The following is a 20,521-nucleotide window of genomic DNA, read 5'->3' on the forward strand; positions in this document are numbered from 1 at the left end:
CTAGGCATTAATTTTATGATAAAATTAATAATCTTTACAATATACAAATTCCTTAAAAAATCTATAAAATATTAGTTTATTTCAAAACATATGTACATCATAATAATATTACTATCGATACATATAATATAATATGCCTACTAGGTGATATGGGAGTGGGCCGTAGCTAAGGCACGTGGTATTAGTTAGTATTGCATGACACGGGAGTCGGGCGCCCCCTACAATGATTCCATACCTAACCATTAATGTATGAAATAATAAGATTCATCAATTACCTTAAAAGAGTACATATCTAATGTTTAACTGTTATTCCAAATGAACTACATGAGCGCGCAGCTACTCGTGATGTTTGTCTTTACATGAAGAGCTAGCTAGTTAGGAACTTACAATTTTAGCATGATAAATAAAAAAATATTATAAGAAATGATGTAATTTAATAATAAATAATTTACATAATTATGATTTTACATTGTCCATTATTTAATGTATACCATAAGACAATTTGGGAGTATTTCTACATAGTATTATAACCGCTTATAACGTTAACGCGGAATAAAAATACTCCCTAGAAGTGTCATATCATAAAATCAGGTTTAAAATTATGCATAGTAGTAATAGAAGATAACAATATTTTAATTATTAATAATACATTAATTTATTAATGAAAATCGCGCAAAGAATAACGTAGACTAAAATAACTTCAAATAAACTGAAAACATTTTGTTAAGTCTGATTTTTGTTTCTTTGGCAATTAACCATTTTCGAACACTTGCAACACAATTAGAAGTCACGTATGATACAATATGGAATGAAATAACACGAACAATGCAATAGCTGCCCTAATAAAAATATAATTTAAAAATGCATCTCAAAAATAAGCATAAAGCTATGATGATTGCAAAACACTTAAGTACGTAGTTTTGAAATTCGTATGTCAGTACATGGATGAAAAGAGATTGTTTGAACTTACATCTAAACATATTAAAAGCGACAACTGGGCAAGCCACAGAGCTGAACCTGAGTCAATATAAAACTAACATAAACAAAATCAACATAGCTTTCATTGTAGGAATGTAAACAGTGTTGTAGAGCAATAATAAACAGCATTATGTATATGATAATAACAAGAACCACTAAAACAATGCGTCTGAGGCCTGCTTCCCTTTAGCACCACGGGTGTTGTAAACACGTCTATATCACAGCTATCCAGAGCCTTCGCGTATACGAACCGGTCATCTGCCCCTCACATCATGATAGAGTTTATCCAGAAGCACCTACAAGCCACGGTCCGTACATCAATCTTTTGTGATTTTCAAAACGTTCGCATGAGGACGTTACAGGATAACTTTGGCTTGTAGAAGCATCCATAGACGTCTTTATAATTCCAACAGAATATCATTATAGAATGATCTTTGTAAGATCACGTCTTCATGAATTTAGGATTGATACATTATTTGACTTACAAGATTATCTGTTCCTTTCTCTTCCAACAGGCTAGAAGAGAATGGCTCCAGAAGTGTTCACTTCACGGACAGACATTTTATTCGCATAAGGCCCTACACTTTATTAACTCGATAAGCATTTAGCTTTCTTCAGCTAACGTTATGTGTAAAGTAAATGTTGAAACACAAATTCAAGTGCTACGTTTGTCCTAACTGACATGTATATTAAACATTTCAAGATGTGTAGTAGCAAAATGTGAGACTATTTGTTATAATATCGAGTCCGTGAACCGTGCATTGGATATAAAAGTTTAAAGTTGTGAAACGGAATGAACTCACAACACGTTTTGTACTTCAAAATCACAACTTAAATGTCTTATTGTACATAACTTTACAAGATTTCTAGTAAAAATGGTGTTTTTGACATTAAATATGTACATTATAACCTATAGGTAGTACATTTACATAGATTAAGCTCTCTAATATTGGTTATTGACACAACCATTGAAGCAGAGGAATTTATCCGAACGACAGTTGTACAATTTAAAATGTAACAGCAGATACTGAACTGTAGTTGATGAATAAGCAATTTGGCACCAATATTGTGAGGTTGACAAATACAAACACAATAATTTACTATCACAATGATATTAGAGAGTATAATAATAACAAGACGGATATCATCTTATTGCTTCAAATGCTTGCATTCCACGAGGGTTCATAATATGTACATTTTAAAGGTTTTATTATCAACGGCGACACTATTAAGCTCTTTACTCAATGACTAAATAATGCAGATACATAAGGCTGCTTAACTTCATATAATTGATCATGAGTAATTGAGATATAATTATACGCTCAAATCTAACGTATATTCGAATTCATTAGAGATAATTGATCATGAGAAACAAGGAAGCCCTTCCGAGTCTTATTTGATTAAGTAACATGCGGATGATTTATCATTTGAGCAACTATAGGAGGTCTACTACAAAAAAAATATGGCACTGTTCTTCGTTAGTTTGCAAACAAAAACGCGTCATGCACTGTACTTATAACTAGTAAGTTCCCGGGAAACTGAATAACAGTTGCAGTGGTATACATTTAGTAAGATTTTTTTTTACATAAGAAACAACAAGTGCCGACGTGAAACCCCTGAACTAGTGCAGTTGTGTAAATATCATTTAAATATTCTTAAATTCAATTCCTGAACGATTGCATTAACTACAAATCTATCTATTGACGTTAAACGTGTAAAACAGTGCATGTAGTAGAAAAAGTGTTTAAATTCATAGGTACATAATATTGTTTTAATTAGGTCCCTTTCTCGCACAAACTTTTTCTTGTTGCTATAAAATGTCTTTTTTCTCTCTCTATCTTTTGCTGAGCAAATTGTACTGTGATATGACATTCAATTCCATTTCAATATCTAGCAACAGATTTTATTATAACTGGGGTTTATTGCAAGTAAATCGCTCATGTATTTATCATTGAGAAATGCTTAACTTGTTAATAAAAAAATAAATTCAAGTAAATCATAAAAAACATACCTACCAAAATAATTTTCATGGGAAATGCTCGCCTGGCTACTAAATGTTTGTAAAAAATTATAATTCCACTTTACCATAACATTTAAATTCTAACAGTCTAATGCGGTTACAGAAGCTGCTTCTAAAGCACAGTGTCGCAGACTAAACTTACATAACGTGCGTAAAAAAAAGAAATAAAGTATTCGTTAACATTTCGGGATATAAAAGCTATTAATTTGACAAGTGTATAACCTAGTTTCGTTCGTTCGTGTCGCGCTCGTCACCAGAATGCGCATGCGCATGAAAGAAGCCTGTTTTAACACGCCTACCGCCCCACGCAAACAAAAGCACTCCGCCAGTGGCAAAACAAGTCGCGTCTTCGGCACGCGCATATTACCGTACAAGCGAACAAACTATAATATCAACATTATTAATGTAACTAATATTTACACGATTCATTCAACATTTATGTTATATGTTTTAGTGCTCACACAAAACGTAACCATGTGATACAGTAACTTCATATTTGAACCAAATAGAAGTACGATAAATTTTCAATTACAACAATCAAATAACTTCTCGAAAAAAATATATGACAATTCCTTTAAAATATCACTACGTTCAAGTCACTTCGCATTTCAATAAAACTATTATTACCTAACATTGACTGTTCTTAGGTAATATCAGGCCATAGGTTATGACTCATAGGCAGAAATCTATTACATAAATATTTTCTATAACTTATGATTTCAATGTAATGGGCTGAAATCACAAAAAGAATTCTCATAAGCAAAGGTACGTCATCATGATGTGGTTGATGTCGTATAAATTAGCCTTATCCAATTTTTACTGGTTTCAACAAGACATTGTCAAATTTTACACGATAAAACTGGTAAGTCTTTACAGAATATCAAGTTTCATAATCTCAAAATAAGAAATGACGATTCTAGCATCTGCTTTCCATGTTCCACTGATAAGTGAAATTTTCCTTGTAAGTCCATAATATCAACAATTCCGTATATTACAACAATTCCAATTCCAATAAACACACGCAAAGAAGGGATCTCAAAAAGCGTTCAATGGTACCTACCTTTAATAGGCAAATTATGTATTAGATCCAAAAATAAAACATTAAACTATGCACCACACGTTGCTCTGACGCTTGTAACGTCTGAGTTGAACTAAAGCTGATAAAAATGATCGCGAACTCAGGTCGATCTCATGCTCATTCGTTATTGTAAGAGCAAGAGAAAAAAACAGCCGACTCGATTGGCGATNTACGCGATCCGATTCTTAACCGGCGTAGATCGTGTTAATCAAACTCCATGCGACTGATAGCGTTAGTACAAAGTAGCTAAACTATCAAAAATAATGTGGCAACGAAATGAATCGGTGTGTAAATCACGCGGGTGTGATGGGCGTTATTGCGAGCGTCGTAGAGAACAGAGTCGCGTGTCCCGGAGCGGGTGTCTGGTACCTGGTAGGTGTCTGGTACCTGGTGGGTGTCTGGTACCTGGTGGGTGTCTGGTACCTGGTGGGTGTCTGGTACCTGGCGGGTGTCTGGTACCTGGCGGGTGTCTGGTACCTGGCGGGTGTCTGGTACCTGGTGGCTGGTCACTGGCGCGGGATGGACGCGTTGGCGGGCAACGTGGAGCTCCGCTGGGACGCGTTCATGTACGCCGCCTTTAAGTTCGACCGCATCGAATCTCTGTAAGTGAATAAACATTTATTAGCACATTGTTTTGCTAAAATGTTCAGTTTAATTTTAGAATATTTACAAATTAATTGCAATTTGTGAGTTTCGAATTCGATAGAACCCATTAGAAACATTTTTTTTTTTGTTGTGTTTGTAATTATTTTCAATACGAGATTGTAAGAAAATAGAAAGTAGACTGAAAATTCCTATTGTAAAAATACTTATTATTTATAAATTCCGAGTCGTGAAAATGGAAAATAGAGGGTCGAGCGAGAGGGTCAGGAATTTCTGGACAAAAAATTTGCATGTTAATGTAGGATTTTAGCAGAATAGATTACTTTGTATTTACTATTTACAAGACTATCTGTATGAAACCTATTCTTTGCAAATAAATGTCTTTGTCTTAAAAAAAGAGAGAACATCGATTTTTCGTTGAGAAAAGAATGTAGCTTTCTTAGTGGTCAGTGTTACGTACCTAGGAGGCGGGTCTCATATGGTGACGTATTTAGTTTTTTCTAGCTAGAGTAATTTGTGGTTCAAATATTACGTCACTCACCGGGGCGACAGCTTGGTGTGGTCGTGGTTGGTGTGGTGCGCGGCGCGGTACCCGTAGCGCTGCACGCGGCGCGCGAGGCGGGCCACCCAGCGGCGCTGCTCGGGCGCGGCGGGCGCCAGTAGTAACAGCTCGCGCGCGCGGTTCGCGTGCAGCTTGCACGCCGCCACGCCCTCGCCCTCGTTGATGTGCTCCACGTGGATCTTCATACGGCACCCTGAATAATACACGTGTTTTAAACCATTCGATTTGATCACAATAGTGAAGTGGAGACCAGAGACGAGCATTGATAGGACAAGGTCGGGATAAAACTAGACGTCGGCTCCTGCCTTTGCTAACAAGCCGGAGATTAGGCTACTCTCTTCTAAAGAGGGGTCCCACATAACACGCCGCTTGCCTGACTACATTGGCACTCAGTATTGACGTCACCGGCGCTGCGCAGACGCTGGCGAGACGACGTTGCTCGAAAGAAGCTAGTGTAGGAAAGTAGTATTTCATATTTCTATATTAAAACAAAGCATATAATCTTCTTCATTGCTATATCCAGTATCAAAGGCTTCCCATCACACAATTGATTTCTAAACAACCACGTAAAGCTCTTTTTATCACGCATGCCGCATGCGTCAGCGCATCTCAAAGCCACGTACACTACATGATCAATATTGATCATACTTAGGCCTGCGGCGGGCGGAACATGTGCCACAGCGGGCGCGGGCATACCGCGCACGCCGTCGGGATGTGGTACGTGAACGTGATGTTCACTCATTTTTTTTTTTATTTTTTTTTTATCCACAACGAGGAAGCTCTTGGCCTGTATCTCACCTGATGGTAAGTGACGATCAGGCCGAAGGTGGAAGCGAGCTTCACCCGGAATCCTCAACCACGGAGGAACTGGCTATATTACTCAACTCAAAGCCAGACGGACACATTACATGACCATTATATGACCATACTCACGCCTGCACTCGTAGGCCTGCGGCGGGCGGAACATGTGCCACAGCGGGCGCGGGCACACCTCGCACGCCGTCGGGATGTGGTACGTGATGTTCACCAGGTCGTGCCCTTTATGCTGCACCGTGTTGCCTGAGGACAATAATATCGTCAGTTGGTCTGTTCAGTTACATCGACTCCCAACGAGAAGTACAGTTTTTGTGGATTCCTTACTAAGCGGAGGCGGCACTACCTCATTCTCCTCAGATAGGGGAAAATGAGCGCTACCGTATTTGAGGCACTGTTTTAACCACTAAAGAAGGACAGGAACTTACTTTCCAGTAGCACTAAGTGAGCTCAAATATGGTAATCCTAATTGACTATTGTAAGGGAACATAAATAATGTGTACGGATCGAACCTCCACCATCGCGCTCTCCCAAGATTCGATTCGAATGACGCGCGGCAGATATTTTTTTTTAATTTTACCGCAATCGCATCTGGTGTTAAGTTGGTTGGAAGCGTGGGTAAAATAATAGACAATTTGACACCATTCCCCAATAATTTGAAATCACAACATATTTAAACGACACTTCATTCTGGTCTTCAAAACTTAATCAATTTTAAATTATCTGTTAATCAGGATTTTTGGTCGCGTTGTAATTGAAAAAAGTAGTTTGAGTTGACAAAATAGTGACGTCACTTGCTTGTATTGCCATAAAAATAATATGGGAGAGTTTCGTTTTGACTGTTTTAAAAAGTACGTGAATGAGGGCTATCCTGTCACTTGCTAGTAGCGAAGACAGTGGCACCAACGGGTGAGCGCTAAAGTGGTAGGAGGACTATCGCATTTGCACTCATCAAGATGGCGCCACTGTAGAGTAAGGTCCTGTCAATCGCCAGGGGTGCCAACTGTTAAGTATAAAAACGATAGCCCTCATTGATTGGTGGTTTCAACACGTCTATTAGACATAATCGACAAAAGTGACAAGATTTGTGCAGCTTTATACTGGGCATTCCATTCCAGTGCAGTTTCAGTGCACCGTTCGGGAAATCTAGAACTTTCTATCACATACCGGCGTGGTCCTGAGCATCAGGCGGCGCATCTTGCGGGTCCCCTGGGCGGCGTGCTTCGCCCTCGCCCGCATATAGCAGCTGGAATATGCGCGGGATGTCCTTCGCGTCGGCGCGGATCACGTCGCCCTGCGTCACCGAGCGCACGTGGAACACTTTGCTGCGGGAGGAAATAGTGACGTCATTGTTAGGGCCCATGGATATTTTGAGTATTTACACATAATTATGACACGTCGCGTCACTCATCTGCAGCAAAATATTTTGCATGGAATACTTGTTATTGAATGGGGTCGCAAACCTTTTTGCAATAACTAAGCGTGTAGGGGTTCACATTCATTCACATTCGTTCTCATTCATTTATGTCATTCTGTTGGTACAATAAACAGTCGCATTTAGATCGCACTCGAAAACGGTTGTTTCATTCCGCCTCCTCACACTGGCTAATCACACACACACGCCCGCGGCTTTGCCTGAATAGTGTAGAACTGTAGAATTTTGAAAGCCTTTCTTCGACGATATTTTCATTAAGTATAAGAAAAATAAAATACAAGGAGAAGGTATGTTGAGTGTGTTGACGCGGAAACATTGCTACACGAAAAGTTTAACATCACGCCCACTGGCTGTAGTGACAAAAGACTGCAAAGCGAAGTAAGGCTTTCAACTGATGCGACGTAACGTGACGCTACATTCAAACACTGCTGACTTTTATGTATCTGTATGAAATTATTTTCAAGAGGCCTTTCAGTCAATTCGAAACGATGAGTGTTTAATTGTAGATTGACAACTCACACACCAATGCAGTATTTATTTGTAGAAATTAATAGCAATTACTATTGACAGGCGCTAAAAATACATTAATCAAACTTTACGACTACGATTTACCAATCGATGTTTGGTTTACTTTGAAATAACGCATCTTATTCATTTTCTAATATTTTAACGCTATTACACTAACCTCAAATCCAATATCATGACAGGATCCGTGGTATTCTGCTTGTCATTCTCCGAGTTGTAGAATATGATCTTCTTGGAGGAAACCACGACGTACTGCTTCTTCCAGCCATGGCGGCGAATGTTCTGCTTGAAGGGCACAGACAGCCAGCCCTCGAGGGTCTGTTCAGTTTCGCCGTCTTCCGCGTCGGCCGACGATTGGGAAGCCGTTTCGCTGGTCAGCGCCGCNAGTCATATCCAGCTTATGCTTATGGCCTGGGGGTAGGGGCAAGCCTTACCTAGCTTCTGGCCTCGGGGGAGGGGGAGGGGTCAAGTCATACCCAGTTTCGGGCCGGGGGGGTAAATCATACCCAACTTCTGGCCGAGGGGGAAGTCATGCCCAGCTTATGACTTGGGGAGAGGAGAGGGGCGGGGTAGTCATACCCAGCTTCTAGGCTAAGATTAAATAGATTTCCAGCACGGAGCGGCTATCCTTTCCTGCAGCAGCTGGCCCGCCCATGGGAACGGCGAATAGGTAGGTAGGTGCGTAGGTTTAACTCAGAAAAACTAAAAAACAGGTAGGTATTAAGCTATTAAGTGTACATCGAAATGATTTTCATAGCAATGTCTTGTAGTTGTAGCCTAGGCAGAGTGTATCTGCCTCAGCTATACCTTATTGTTAGAAGTAAATTAATTAATACTTATACATTTTTATATTTTACTTGGAAGAAGATATGACCCTAACGACACTTATGTACACTTTATTTGAATAAATCGCCAAATATACCACCGCGGAGACCCCAATCGCGTCTCTGCGTGCCATTGAATCGTATGAGCGTATGGATTTTTTGCGTTATTTTTCACAATTTCCATTTTTAAAAATTACCTATCGATAGCTTACTTTATTCTGATGAATAAATATCATTACAAATTTTTCTCTAAAACTGATAATTTGGCTAGAAAAAAATATTTTCCCTCCACGCAGTACGCCGGCAGCGTTCGGATCGGATATAATGACGTCATCGTCCCCGCGCCGGGCGGACAGTGAACTTTTTTAGTAATTTGGCCATAACTTCGTCAATTTATGTCGTAGAACAAAAATTTTTGCACTGTGTATTAAGGATTTCTTAGCCCTATAAATCTGCATTCACAGCTAAAAATCGAAATGATCCTCATTATTCTTCATACTCCTGGGCAGGTTATAGGATACTCAGGAATTCCCACGCGAACGGGAATTAGCGGGAAAATCATTTTGCATGAAAAATCTAAACCGCTTAAGTTAGACGCTTAAAATTTGGCATGCAGGTACCTTAGTAAACTTAAAGCTTAGTTACAACAGGATATTGCAAATTTCCCACAGGAACGGGAGTTAGCGGGAAAAAACATTTGTATGAAAAAATCTAAACCGCGTAAGATAAACGCTTGAAATTTGGCATGCAGGTACCTTAGTAAATTTAAAGCTTAGTTACAACAGGATATTGCAAAATTCCCATGGGAACGGGAGTTAGCGGGAAAAAAAATTGTATGAAAAAATCTGAACCGCGTAAGATAGATGAAGGGGGGGTAAAACGAGATCCACGCGTTCGAAGTCGCGGGCGGCCGCTAGTAAATAATAAATTGTCGATCATACTCACGCCTGCACTCGTAGGCCTGCGGCGGGCGGAACATGTGCCACAGCGGGCGCGGGCACACCTCGCACGCCGTCGGGATGTGGTACGTAATGTTCACCAGGTCGTGGCCTTTATGCTGCACCGTGTTGCCTGCGGGAAAACGATCAGTTACATTGTGAAGTTAAAAAATAATACTGACGCATGAACGAAAGTCAGCAACTCCAGTTTGTTACTTCTATCCAAAGAGAATGGTTAAAAAAATCTAATGGCGACTATTCTGCGGTTAATGCCGGTAGAACTGTGGTAGGTATTACGAGCGAACGAGAGACGTATGGAGGCGGCAGAGGGGTCACGATGAGCTTTTGATACACTCGCTAACCACTCCTTGAATCGTTTGCAAAGTACTCCAAAAATTTCAAAAAGACAATGTAGCCGTAATGCGCGGACGCGTTTGAAAATTATACACACTCTTGCTTACTCCCGTCGCGCTAGAAGTCTCATAATCACTACTAAAAATGACACAAAATATGTGCGTTTCCTTTCACGCCCATCATCGCAACCTTCCATAGAGCTTAGCGCAAGCTCGCCGTTACAATATGGAAGATGCGCATCAACCCTGGAATATCTAAATAATATTATATAACTCAAAGGTGACTGACTGACAGTGATCTATCAACGCACAGCCCAAAACCACTGGACGGATCGGACTGAAAATTGGCATGCAGGTAGATGTTATGACGTAGGCATCCGCTAAGAAAGGATTTTACGAAACAGGGGGTAAAACGGGATCCACGGGTACGAAGATGCGGGCGGCCGCTAGTTCTAGAATATTTTTCACATACCGGCGTGGTCCTGGGCATCGGGCGGCGCATCTTGCGGGTCCCCTGGGCGGCGTGCTTCGCCCTCGCCCGCATATAGCAGCTGGAATATGCGCGGGATGTCCTTCGCGTCGGCGCGGATCACGTCGCCCTGCGTCACCGAGCGCACGTGGAACACTTTGCTGTGGGGATAGTGACGTCATTGTTAGGGCCCATGGATATTTTGAGTATTAACACATAATTATGACACGTCGCGTCACTCATCTGCAGCAAAATATTTTGCATGGAATACTTGTTATTGAATGGGGTCGCAAACCTTTTTGCAATAACTAAGCGTTTTACCCGCGGCGATATTTTCATTAAGTATAAGAAAAATAAAATACAAGGAGAAGGTATGTTGAGTGTGTTGACGCGGAAACATTGCTACACTAAAAGTTTAACATGACGCCAACTGGCTGAAGTGACAAAAGACTGCAAAGCGAAGTAAGGCTTTCAACTGATGTGACGTAACGTGACGCTACATTCAAACATTACTGACTTTTATGTATCTGTATGAAATTATTTTCAAGAGGCCTTTCAGTCAATTCGAAACGATGAGTGTTTAATTGTAGATTGACAACTCACACACCAATACAGTATTTATTTGTAGAAAATAGAAATTACTTTTGAATCAAACTTTACGATTACGATTTCCACCAATCGATGTTTGGTTGACTCTGAAATAACGAATCTTATTCATTTTCTAATATTTTAACGCCATTACACTAACCTCAAGTCCAATATCATGACAGGATCCGTAGTATTCTGCTTGTCATTCTCCGAGTTGTAGAATATGATCTTCTTGGAGGAAACCACGACGTATTGCTTCTTCCATCCATGGCGGCGGATGTTCTGCTTGAAGGGCACAGACAGCCAGCCCTCGAGGGTCTGTTCCGTTTCGCCGTCTTCCGCGTCGGCCGACGATTGAGAAGCCGTTTCGCTGGTCAGCGCCGCGAGTTTCTCTTTTAGCTGCTCGATTTCTACGTCTTTGCTGTCCACCTGGTGATTTTAATGATTGTAAATAAGTTTTATTGTTTTTCTTATGTTATGAAAAACAGTGAGAGGGGTAAGCGGAATTATTTTAGTAGGTTCACCACAATAATGTAGCTAGTGACGCAGCAGGGTTCGAACTTATAGACCACAACTGTAATGCGCGAATAGGAGCGTTTAAAAACTAAGCTCGCTATCTCACCCAGTTCTGTCGCACTAGGCTTACCTAATCGCTGCACAATATTATAGTGTACGCAATCATGTCCGCTACTATGTCAGGGAACTCCGACACTAGCGTTTTTCGAACGTCGTCGTCTTTCCAGCGCCTACACAGCTGTCCCAGTGTCACTACGACGACAACGCTGAGCGATTGCCGAACGCTAGATCTATCTAGGCAGTACTGAGATCACGTTATTTATTTATTTAGTATAAAGAGAATTTGTGCGCCACTTCGATGCTGCGCAGGCGCTGGCAAGACGACCACGTAACGACGACGTTTGAAAGACGCTAGCGTGTAGGAGGCTTTAGGTCTGACTGACTACTGACCTCCATGGCAAGGCGCAGTCGCGTCTGCTGCTCCTCAAGCAGCTGCTGCTGCGAGTCCTGCAAATCACGCTGTAGTTTCGACGTGTGCTGGTCGAACTTCTCCTTTTCACGCGTCAGCTCTTGCTGTAGTTTGCGGTAGTCCTTGTCCTTGCGCACCGACATCTTGCTCTTGTTCTTTGTAGTGGCCGGGTTCATGTCTTTCCTGTAATAATAATGAAGTGTGAGTGCTTAACACACGTAGCTGGTTAATTGTATTTCGTCCATACTCAATAATTTATGCATCCAGAATGTTACAAGGGCGAATAAAAAGTCGACAAGTTCGACCATGTTTATAGCTTCACTTAGAGCCTGTGAAGAGCCTATAACCGAAAAATGAATTAAATTCAAAGATGACATTAATATTTCCGGGCGAGGATTTACAGCTCACAGAGAAGTACTTAGTTTGTTCCCTTCAAATCCTTACAGGAATTACTGGAAATACTTATCCCTCAACTATTTCACAGTACATCACTTAGAGCTCTTTCAAATTAGACGTTTTGAGACGGACGTATGTCGTCCGTTCGCAGGACCGCACACTGAAAATTGAATGACAACTGCGTTGGAATAAAAATTACAGTCAATTACCAACAGAGTGAGGGGTCTTGCAAACGGACGACAAACGTCCGTCTCAAAACGTCTAATTTGAGAGAACCCTTATAGCCTTGTGGGAAAGTGACAAATTTGCATATGTCTTTGTTTTTTTATGCATAACAAAGCAGATATTTGACCACAATCGCACCTGATGTTAAGTGGGATGCAGTCTAGCATGGTACATATCTGGCCTGTAAGTGCCTAGTCACTCTCGCTTTGTCACTTCGTAAAAGAACATAGGAACATACCTGTTCATGATCTCAGCGAGCTTGTTGACGGCCTGCTGCTTGAGCATGATCTCGGAGTTGAGCTTCTTGTTGAGCCGGTCCACCTCCTCCTGCAGGTGCTGCATTGTGGCCACGCGCTCGGCCAACGCCGTGCCGCTGCGGCGTAGTTCGTCAACCTCCTGATAAGCAGAATTGAACTTTATTACTAGGATGATAAGTTTTATTTTTAAAAAATGTATGTGTCTGTTGTTGACAGGAAGTGCTGCATCGTAGCCACGCGCTCGGCCAGCGCCGTGCCGCCTGGCAAGTAGAATGCAACTTTATTACTACAGCGATAAGGCCTGTTTTTAAATAATGTGCTCATTGTAAGGATTCATCGTAGCCACGCCCTCGGCCAGGGCCGTGCCGCTGCGGCGTAACTCGTCAACCTCCTGACGAGCAGAATTTAATGTAATGTAATGTGGAAAGTGATCAGAGTTCGGCGCCAATCCACAATAATGGCCACGTTGGGCATAGCTACAACCCTAATAGACTAGTGACGTCACACTTTCACGGTCTGCGCCTGACTAGAGTACTTCCTCATTTCACGCCCGGCGCCCCTGTGCTATTGCTGACTACAGCTGGCGACCTTAATGTTGTAACGCTCCGGTCTAGTAGGATGCGACTAAGGTAAAGCCAACCGCACCTTAGACTAAACATTTTTATTGCAAAATAGCTCTTATTACAACATCATAAGGTACTTCACCTTCCGCTGCAGGTCGATGGTGGCGCGGTTCTCGTGGTCGCGGTCGCGCAGCCCCTGCACGAGCGCGTCCCGCGCGCCCAGCTCGCTGCGGTGCTGGCATTAATAAATGAGTCTCCCAATACTCCACTACTAACCCTGTTGACTACTACGGTTCGGTTTTTTTCGGCGATTATAATCAGCACGAATGGGCATAGCTACAAGTTACAACCCTAATAGACTAGTGAAGTCACACATTCATGGTCTGCGCTTGACCAGAGTACTTCGCCATCTCACGCCCGGGGCCTCTGTGCTATTGCTGACTACAGCTGGCGACCTTAGTGTTGTAACGCTCCGGTCTAGTAGGATGCGACTAAGGTAAAGCCAACCGCACCTTAGACTAAACATTTTTGTTGCAAAATAGCTCTTATTACAACACCACAAGGCACTTCACCTTCCGCTGCAGGTCGATGGTGGCGCGGTTCTCGTGGTCGCGGTCGCGCAGCCCCTGCACGAGCGCGTCCCGCGCGCCCAGCTCGCTACGATGTTGGCATTAATAACTACTCTATTGACTACTACTGACAACCATAGCATTGATGCTGCGGCCTCGGCCTCGTGATATTACGGTCAACCGCACCTTCAACTAAACATTTTTGTAGCCAGCTCGCTACGGTGCTTATTAAGAACCGAGTCTCCCAGTAACCTACTAGTGTTGTTGGTGCTGCGTGCGGCCTCGTGAGACGCGACCATAGTACAGTCGACAGAATACAAGAATTTTTGTTGCAAAATAGCTCCTATTACAACACCACAAGGTACATCACCTTCCGCTGCAGGTCGATGGTGGCGCGGTTCTCGTGGTCGCGGTCGCGCAGCCCCTGCACGAGCGCGTCCCGCGCGCCCAGCTCGCTGCGGTGCTGGCATTAATAAATGAGTCTCCCACTATTATTGACTACTACTGACAACCATAGCATTGATGCTGCGGCCTCGGCTTCGTGATGTTACGGTCAACCGCACCTTCGACTAAACATTTTTGTAGCCAGCTCGCTGCGATGCTTATTAAGAACCGAGTCTCCCAGTAACCTACTAGTGTTGTTGGCGCTGCGGCCTCGTGAGACGCGACTAGAGTACAGTCGACAGCACACAAAAACTTTTACTGCAAAAAAGCTCCTATTACAACACCACAAGGTACTTCACCTTCCGCTGCAGGTCGATGGTGGCGCGGTTCTCGTGGTCGCGGTCGCGCAGCCCCTGCACGAGCGCGTCCCGCGCGCCCAGCTCGCTGCGGTGCTGCGCAAGCGCGTCNCACGACCACGTAACGACGACGTTTGAAAGACGCTAGCGTGTAGAAGGCTTTAGGTCCGACTAACTACTGACCTCCATGGCAAGGCGCAGGCGCGTCTGCTGCTCCTCAAGCAGCTGCTGCTGCGAGTCCTGCAAATCGCGCTGTAGTTTCGACGTGTGCTGGTCGAACTTCTCTTTCTCGCGCGTCAGCTCCTGCTGCAGTTTGCGGTAGTCCTTGTCCTTGCGCACCGACATCTTGCTCTTGTTCTTTGTAGTGGCCGGGTTCATGTCTTTCCTGTAACAATAATGAAGTGTGAGTGCCTATCACGTGCCTGGTGGATTGTATTTCGTCCATACTCAATACTAATTTATTACTACCAAAATTTAAAGATGACATTAATATTTCCGGGCGAGGAATTACAGCTCACAGAGAAGTACTTAGTTCGTTCCCTTAAAATTTTTACAGAAATTACTGGGAATGTTTATCCCTCAACTATTTCACAGTACATCACTTAGAGCTCTTTCAAATTAAGACGTTTTGAGACGGACGTTAGCAGGAAGGCGCTGGATGCAGGCCGCTACCAACCGTGCGATGTGGAAGTCATTGGGGGAGACCTATGTTCAGCAGTGGACGTCCTGTGGCTGAAATGATGATGATGATGAGACGGATGTTTGTCGTCCGTTCGCTGGACCACACACTGAAAATTGTATGACAACTGCGTTGGAATAAAAATTACAATTACCAATAATTAATGTGCGCTCCTACAAACGCACGACAGACGTCCGTCTCAAAACGTCTAATTTGAAAGAGCCCTTAGCCTTGTGGGAAAGTGTCAAAGCATTATGTCTGCCGTTGTTTCCTAAAAGAGCATAAGAACACACCTGTTCATGATCTCAGCGAGCTTGTTGACGGCCTGCTGCTTGAGCATGATCTCAGAGTTGAGCTTCTTGTTGAGCCGGTCCACCTCCTCCTGCAGGTGCTGCATTGTGGCCACGCGCTCGGCCAACGCCGTGCCGCTGCGGCGTAGTTCGTCAACCTCCTGATAAGCAGAATTGAACTTTATTACTAGGATGATAAGTTTTATTTTTAAAAAATGTATGTGTCTGTTGTTGACGTGAAGTGCTGCATCGTAGCCACGCGCTCGGCCAGCGCCGTGCCGCCTGGCATGTAGAATTGAACTTTATTACTACGGCGATAAGGCCTTTTTTAAATAATGTGCCCATTGTAAGGATTCATCGTGGCCACGCGCTCGGCCAGCGCCGTGCCGCTGCGGCGTAACTCGTCAACCTCCTGACAAGCAGAATACAACTTTATTACTAGTTTGATAAGGTTTATATTATTTGTAGATTCATCGTGGCCATGAGCTTGGCCAGTCTCGACCGTCAACCTCCTGACAAGCACAATGCAACTTTATAACTAGGGTGATAAGTATTATTACTGACGGGATTGCTACCATGTACCTTAATTTTGAGTTTCCGATATTTCGGCACTGTTGCAAAAGCAAATAAAACTTACAACACTACGAGAAACTCACTCCGTTATTGAGATTCACTCTCACGGGAAAGTTCGGATCTGTCAAAATCAGCTGTAATTTCCACCTTTTCAAATTTTGGTATCCACCGCGCGTGTTTTGACTTGGAACTGACGTCGAATACGAAATTCTTTAGCAGTAATTTCAAAGGTCCGGACTTTACTCGATCCGGTCTTACGCCAACACACCTTATCTAGCTTTGAGGGGAACTTTTTTCACCAACGATAAACAAAGATATGTGTGTGAAAGAGACGCACCTCTTTTCAGTATGATCGTAGCAAAATCATCATTAAAAATGTGTAAATGTTTTCCAAATAATATTTTTCTAGGCTATACTAATGCATAAACAGGCCATTACATGGCATTATCCTGGTCATTAGCAAAAACACATTAACGTTAAATAATGTTAAGAACAAAATAGCCTTAAAAAGTCTGGATAAAAATCTTACTGCCTTATCTGTTATTGACCACTATTTACGTGCCATAAATAGCTTGTTGATTATTAAATGTGATAATAATGAGATTTAGTTTAATCTTTGACGATTAGTGGATGAGTCTGTAGTTAAATATTATTAATATTTGAAATGCGTGAATCGAAACACGTAAACGTACGTATTTAACGCATGATGAAATCATATTCTTATTTCTAAGTAAACCTATATTAATGTAAATCAACAACGTATGTACAAGTACAAGTGAAGTACATTTAAGAGCTTAGATAAATAATATTTAAGGGCATTGCCCTTAAATGTCCCCAAAGATGCGAGCCTAAGCTGCTGGCGACAGTAGTCGACGCTGTGGTCTGGTGGGATGTGAGTAACGAACAGAATCGGGCGCGAAACCACTATAATGGACACGATGGAAATGGCTACAACCCTAACAGAGTTGTGACGTCACACTTTCAAGGTCTGCGCCTGACTAGAGTACTTCCTCATCTCATGCCCGGCGCCCCTGTGCTATTGCTGACTACAGCTGTGTTGTGTTGTTGGCGCTGCGGCCTCGTGAGTCGCGACTAGAGTACAGTTGACAGCACACAAAAACTTATTGCAAAACAGCAACTATTACAACACCGCAAGGTACATCACCTTCCGTTGCAGGTCGATGGTGGCGCGGTTCATAGTCGGCTCGTGATTACAGTCGACCTTATACTAAACATTTTTGTTGCAAAAAAGCACCTATTACAACACCACAAGGTACATCACCTTCCGCTGCAGGTCGATGGTGGCGCGGTTCTCGTGGTCGCGGTCGCGCAGCCCCTGCACGAGCGCGTCCCGCGCGCCCAGCTCGCTGCGGTGCTGGCATTAATAAACGAGTCTCCCAATACTCCACTACTAACCGAGTTGACTACTACTAAAGACCGTAGTAATGTGGAAAGTGATCAGAGTTTGGCGCGGATCCACTATAATGGCCACGTTGGGTATACCTACAACCCTAATAGACTAGTGACGTCACACTTTCACGGTCTGCGCCTGACTAAAGTATTTCCTTATCTCACGCCCGGCGCCCCTGTGTTATTGTTGACTTCAGCTGGCGACCTTAGTGTTGTGATGCTACGGCCTAGTAGGATGCGACTAGAGTACAGTCAACCGCACCTTCGACTAAACATTTGTGTTGCAAATAGCACCAATTACCACTATACAGAGTGGAATTTTGTAATGCCACCTGCAGGGAAAGTACTCTTAATACTGTAGATAGAAAATTTTACTCAAAGGAAACATTCCTTTATTTTTGAAGAGAAATAGAACTGCATTCAAAGATTTTCAAAAATTTGCTTTCCATATCCAAGAATCGAACCAACTAAAATCTGTTAAAAATTACACCCTGTATTTTTATTGCATCGATCATTAGGGTGAGGTATAAGGATGAAATCTCTCTAACAAACTCGATTAATCAAGTGAAAGGAAAACCATGAAATCTTACATTATTTTAACTATTTACAGAAAATTGTATGGCATGGTAGAGAATTTTCGAAAAACTTTCGGAAATCTTTGAATGCGGTTCTATTTCTTTTCAAAAATAAAGGAATGTTTTCTTTGAGTAGAATTTTCTATCTACATTATTAAGAGTGCTTTTCCTCCAGGTGGCATTACAAAATTCCACCCTGTATAAGATGCTAGGGTGTTTATCTTGACGTGCGTCCTTACCTTCCGCTGCAGGTCGATGGTGGCGCGGTTCTCGTGGTCGCGGTCGCGCAGCCCCTGCACGAGCGCGTCCCGCGCGCCCAGCTCGCTGCGGTGCTGCGCGAGCGCGTCACGCATCTCGAGCTCTTTCATCGTCTTCTCTTTCTCTAGCTCGCCGACCGTCTCCTCGGCGATTGATCTGAGTGGAAAAGAGAGGTTTTGAGAATAAAACTCATTTATTTCTGCAAATAGGTTTTAAAAAAACACTTTTACACGTCCCAGTATTAACCCTACTACTTGACTTGACTTATGGTCCTATGTCCCCTAAATGGGGCAGAGGGCGTCCACAACAGTCCTCCATCGCGTTCGGTCTTGAGCTATGTGTTTGATCTCGCTCCAAGTCTTGCCGATCTTCTTCGCCTCGTCTGCCACAGTGCGCCGCCAAGTTTGCTTGGGGCGACCACGTTTGCGTTTTCCTTGGGGGTTCCAATCCAGAGCCTGCTTGGGGATGTGATCGGGATCCCTTCGGAGAGTGTGGCCAATCCAGTTCCACTTGCGGCGCTTGATCTGCTGGTCGATCGGAATTTCGTGGCAGCGTTAACCCTACCACTGCTTCAGGACAATAAATGGACCAGAACTGAGAAGAAGCAGCGCAAGAAACTCAAGTCACTATTGTCAGCCGCTTTTTCAAAGGTTTACAGGCTTTAAAATATACATAGTTATAAATATTTATGCGAGCTAGGCAGTTACGCATCCCAAACATTTTTATCTTTTAAATAATCATCGACTTTATAGTAGCCCTTTTTCATTAAGGTACTTTTAATCAAGGAATGTTCGATTACGACGTTAACGTCACCAAGTAGCCAGTTGTATGATAGAGTACTCAAACATAATTTTTTAATAGACCATTTTTATCGATACGTTTTCACATGTCGGGGACTTGCGAAAGGTCGCCGGCAGAAGCTGGATGCGACAGCTGAAAACTGGCCATATTGTTGGCATTCTTTTAGGGAGGTATATTTCTGGACAAAGCTACTGGCAGTCAACTGCTAGAGGCTAATGATGATGTCAATTTTTTTGTGCAACTTTTACCTTTAGACAGACTAAAAATTTACCTATTTTCAAAGGGTCAAGTGATGCTGAAGGTGGTATGCTTTTTAAATCGGCTCTTTAGCGCTATACAGCTCATAAAGCACATACCTGGCGATAGCCTCAGAGTCAGCACGCGCTATAGCCAGCTGCAGCTGGTGCATCAGGCTCGCCCGCTCCTGCTCCAAGTCACGAGCGGCGCGCGAACTCTCCTCCGCTTGCGAACGAAGCTCATTCACTTGCAAGCGATACACAGCTGTAATATATCTCACAATGCACATACCTGGCGATGGCCTCAGAGTCAGCACGTGCTATAGCCAGCTGCAGCTGGTGCATCAGGCTCGCCCGCTCCTGCTCCAAGTCACGAGCGGCGCGCGAACTTTCCTCCGTTTGCGAACGAAGCTCGTTCACTTGCGAGCGATACACCATGCTGTAGTGTTGTTCGTTCTCCAGCTGAGAACGGAGTTCTTCGCTCTGCAGGGAAAAAAAACAATTATGTATAAGCATTTATCCAAAATAAACAAAATTATTACATCCGTAATTTCATAACCTCTTTTCTCATTTCAGCCGTAACTCTGCCTGTATGTGTTGCCTTTCACGCTTAAGCTGAACTGAACAGATTTAGATGAAAATCATAGAGATCGTTTGAGACCCTGGGGAAAACATAGTATAGCTTTTATTCCGGTTTTTGAAAGAAAGATACGCGCACGATAGTCTTTCTGTGACAGACCGAAATTCACGCGAGAGAAGCCGCATGCGAAAGCTAGTT

General features: G+C 42.9%; 1 protein-coding gene across 12 annotated transcripts in view; it reads right to left on the reverse strand.

Annotated features, from left to right (window-relative positions):
- Positions 1–314: 314 nt before the first annotated feature.
- rock1 (Rho-associated protein kinase) overlaps positions 315–20,521 on the reverse strand; it is a 33,247-nt gene continuing 13,040 nt past the window's right edge. For 2 of the 12 annotated variants that reach the window (XM_028300035.1, XM_028300034.1), the window contains exons 5-16: positions 20,164–20,226; positions 19,864–19,991; positions 18,742–18,862; positions 17,746–17,799; positions 15,894–16,051; positions 15,105–15,306; positions 11,571–11,615; positions 8,175–8,398; positions 7,222–7,379; positions 6,175–6,300; positions 5,221–5,434; positions 315–4,676 (exon numbers count right to left, since the gene is read on the reverse strand). In XM_028300035.1, the coding sequence (XP_028155836.1) occupies positions 4,583–4,676; positions 5,221–5,434; positions 6,175–6,300; positions 7,222–7,379; positions 8,175–8,398; positions 11,571–11,615; positions 15,105–15,306; positions 15,894–16,051; positions 17,746–17,799; positions 18,742–18,862; positions 19,864–19,991; positions 20,164–20,226 (1,587 nt within the window). In that variant the 3' untranslated portion in view covers positions 315–4,582. Of the gene's footprint in view, positions 4,677–5,220; positions 5,435–5,874; positions 5,912–6,174; positions 6,301–7,221; positions 7,380–8,174; positions 8,399–9,783; positions 9,910–10,601; positions 10,760–11,346; positions 11,616–15,104; positions 15,307–15,893; positions 16,052–17,745; positions 17,800–18,687; positions 18,863–19,863; positions 19,992–20,035; positions 20,227–20,521 lie in introns of those variants that run through there. The other 10 variants (XM_028300038.1, XM_028300039.1, XM_028300042.1 and 7 more) reach the window with 8 other exon arrangements.

Source organism: Ostrinia furnacalis, unplaced genomic scaffold, assembly GCF_004193835.3.
Source record: "Ostrinia furnacalis isolate ACB-3 unplaced genomic scaffold, ASM419383v2 OfSCF0694, whole genome shotgun sequence".
Taxonomy (NCBI): Eukaryota; Metazoa; Arthropoda; class Insecta; order Lepidoptera; family Crambidae; genus Ostrinia; species Ostrinia furnacalis.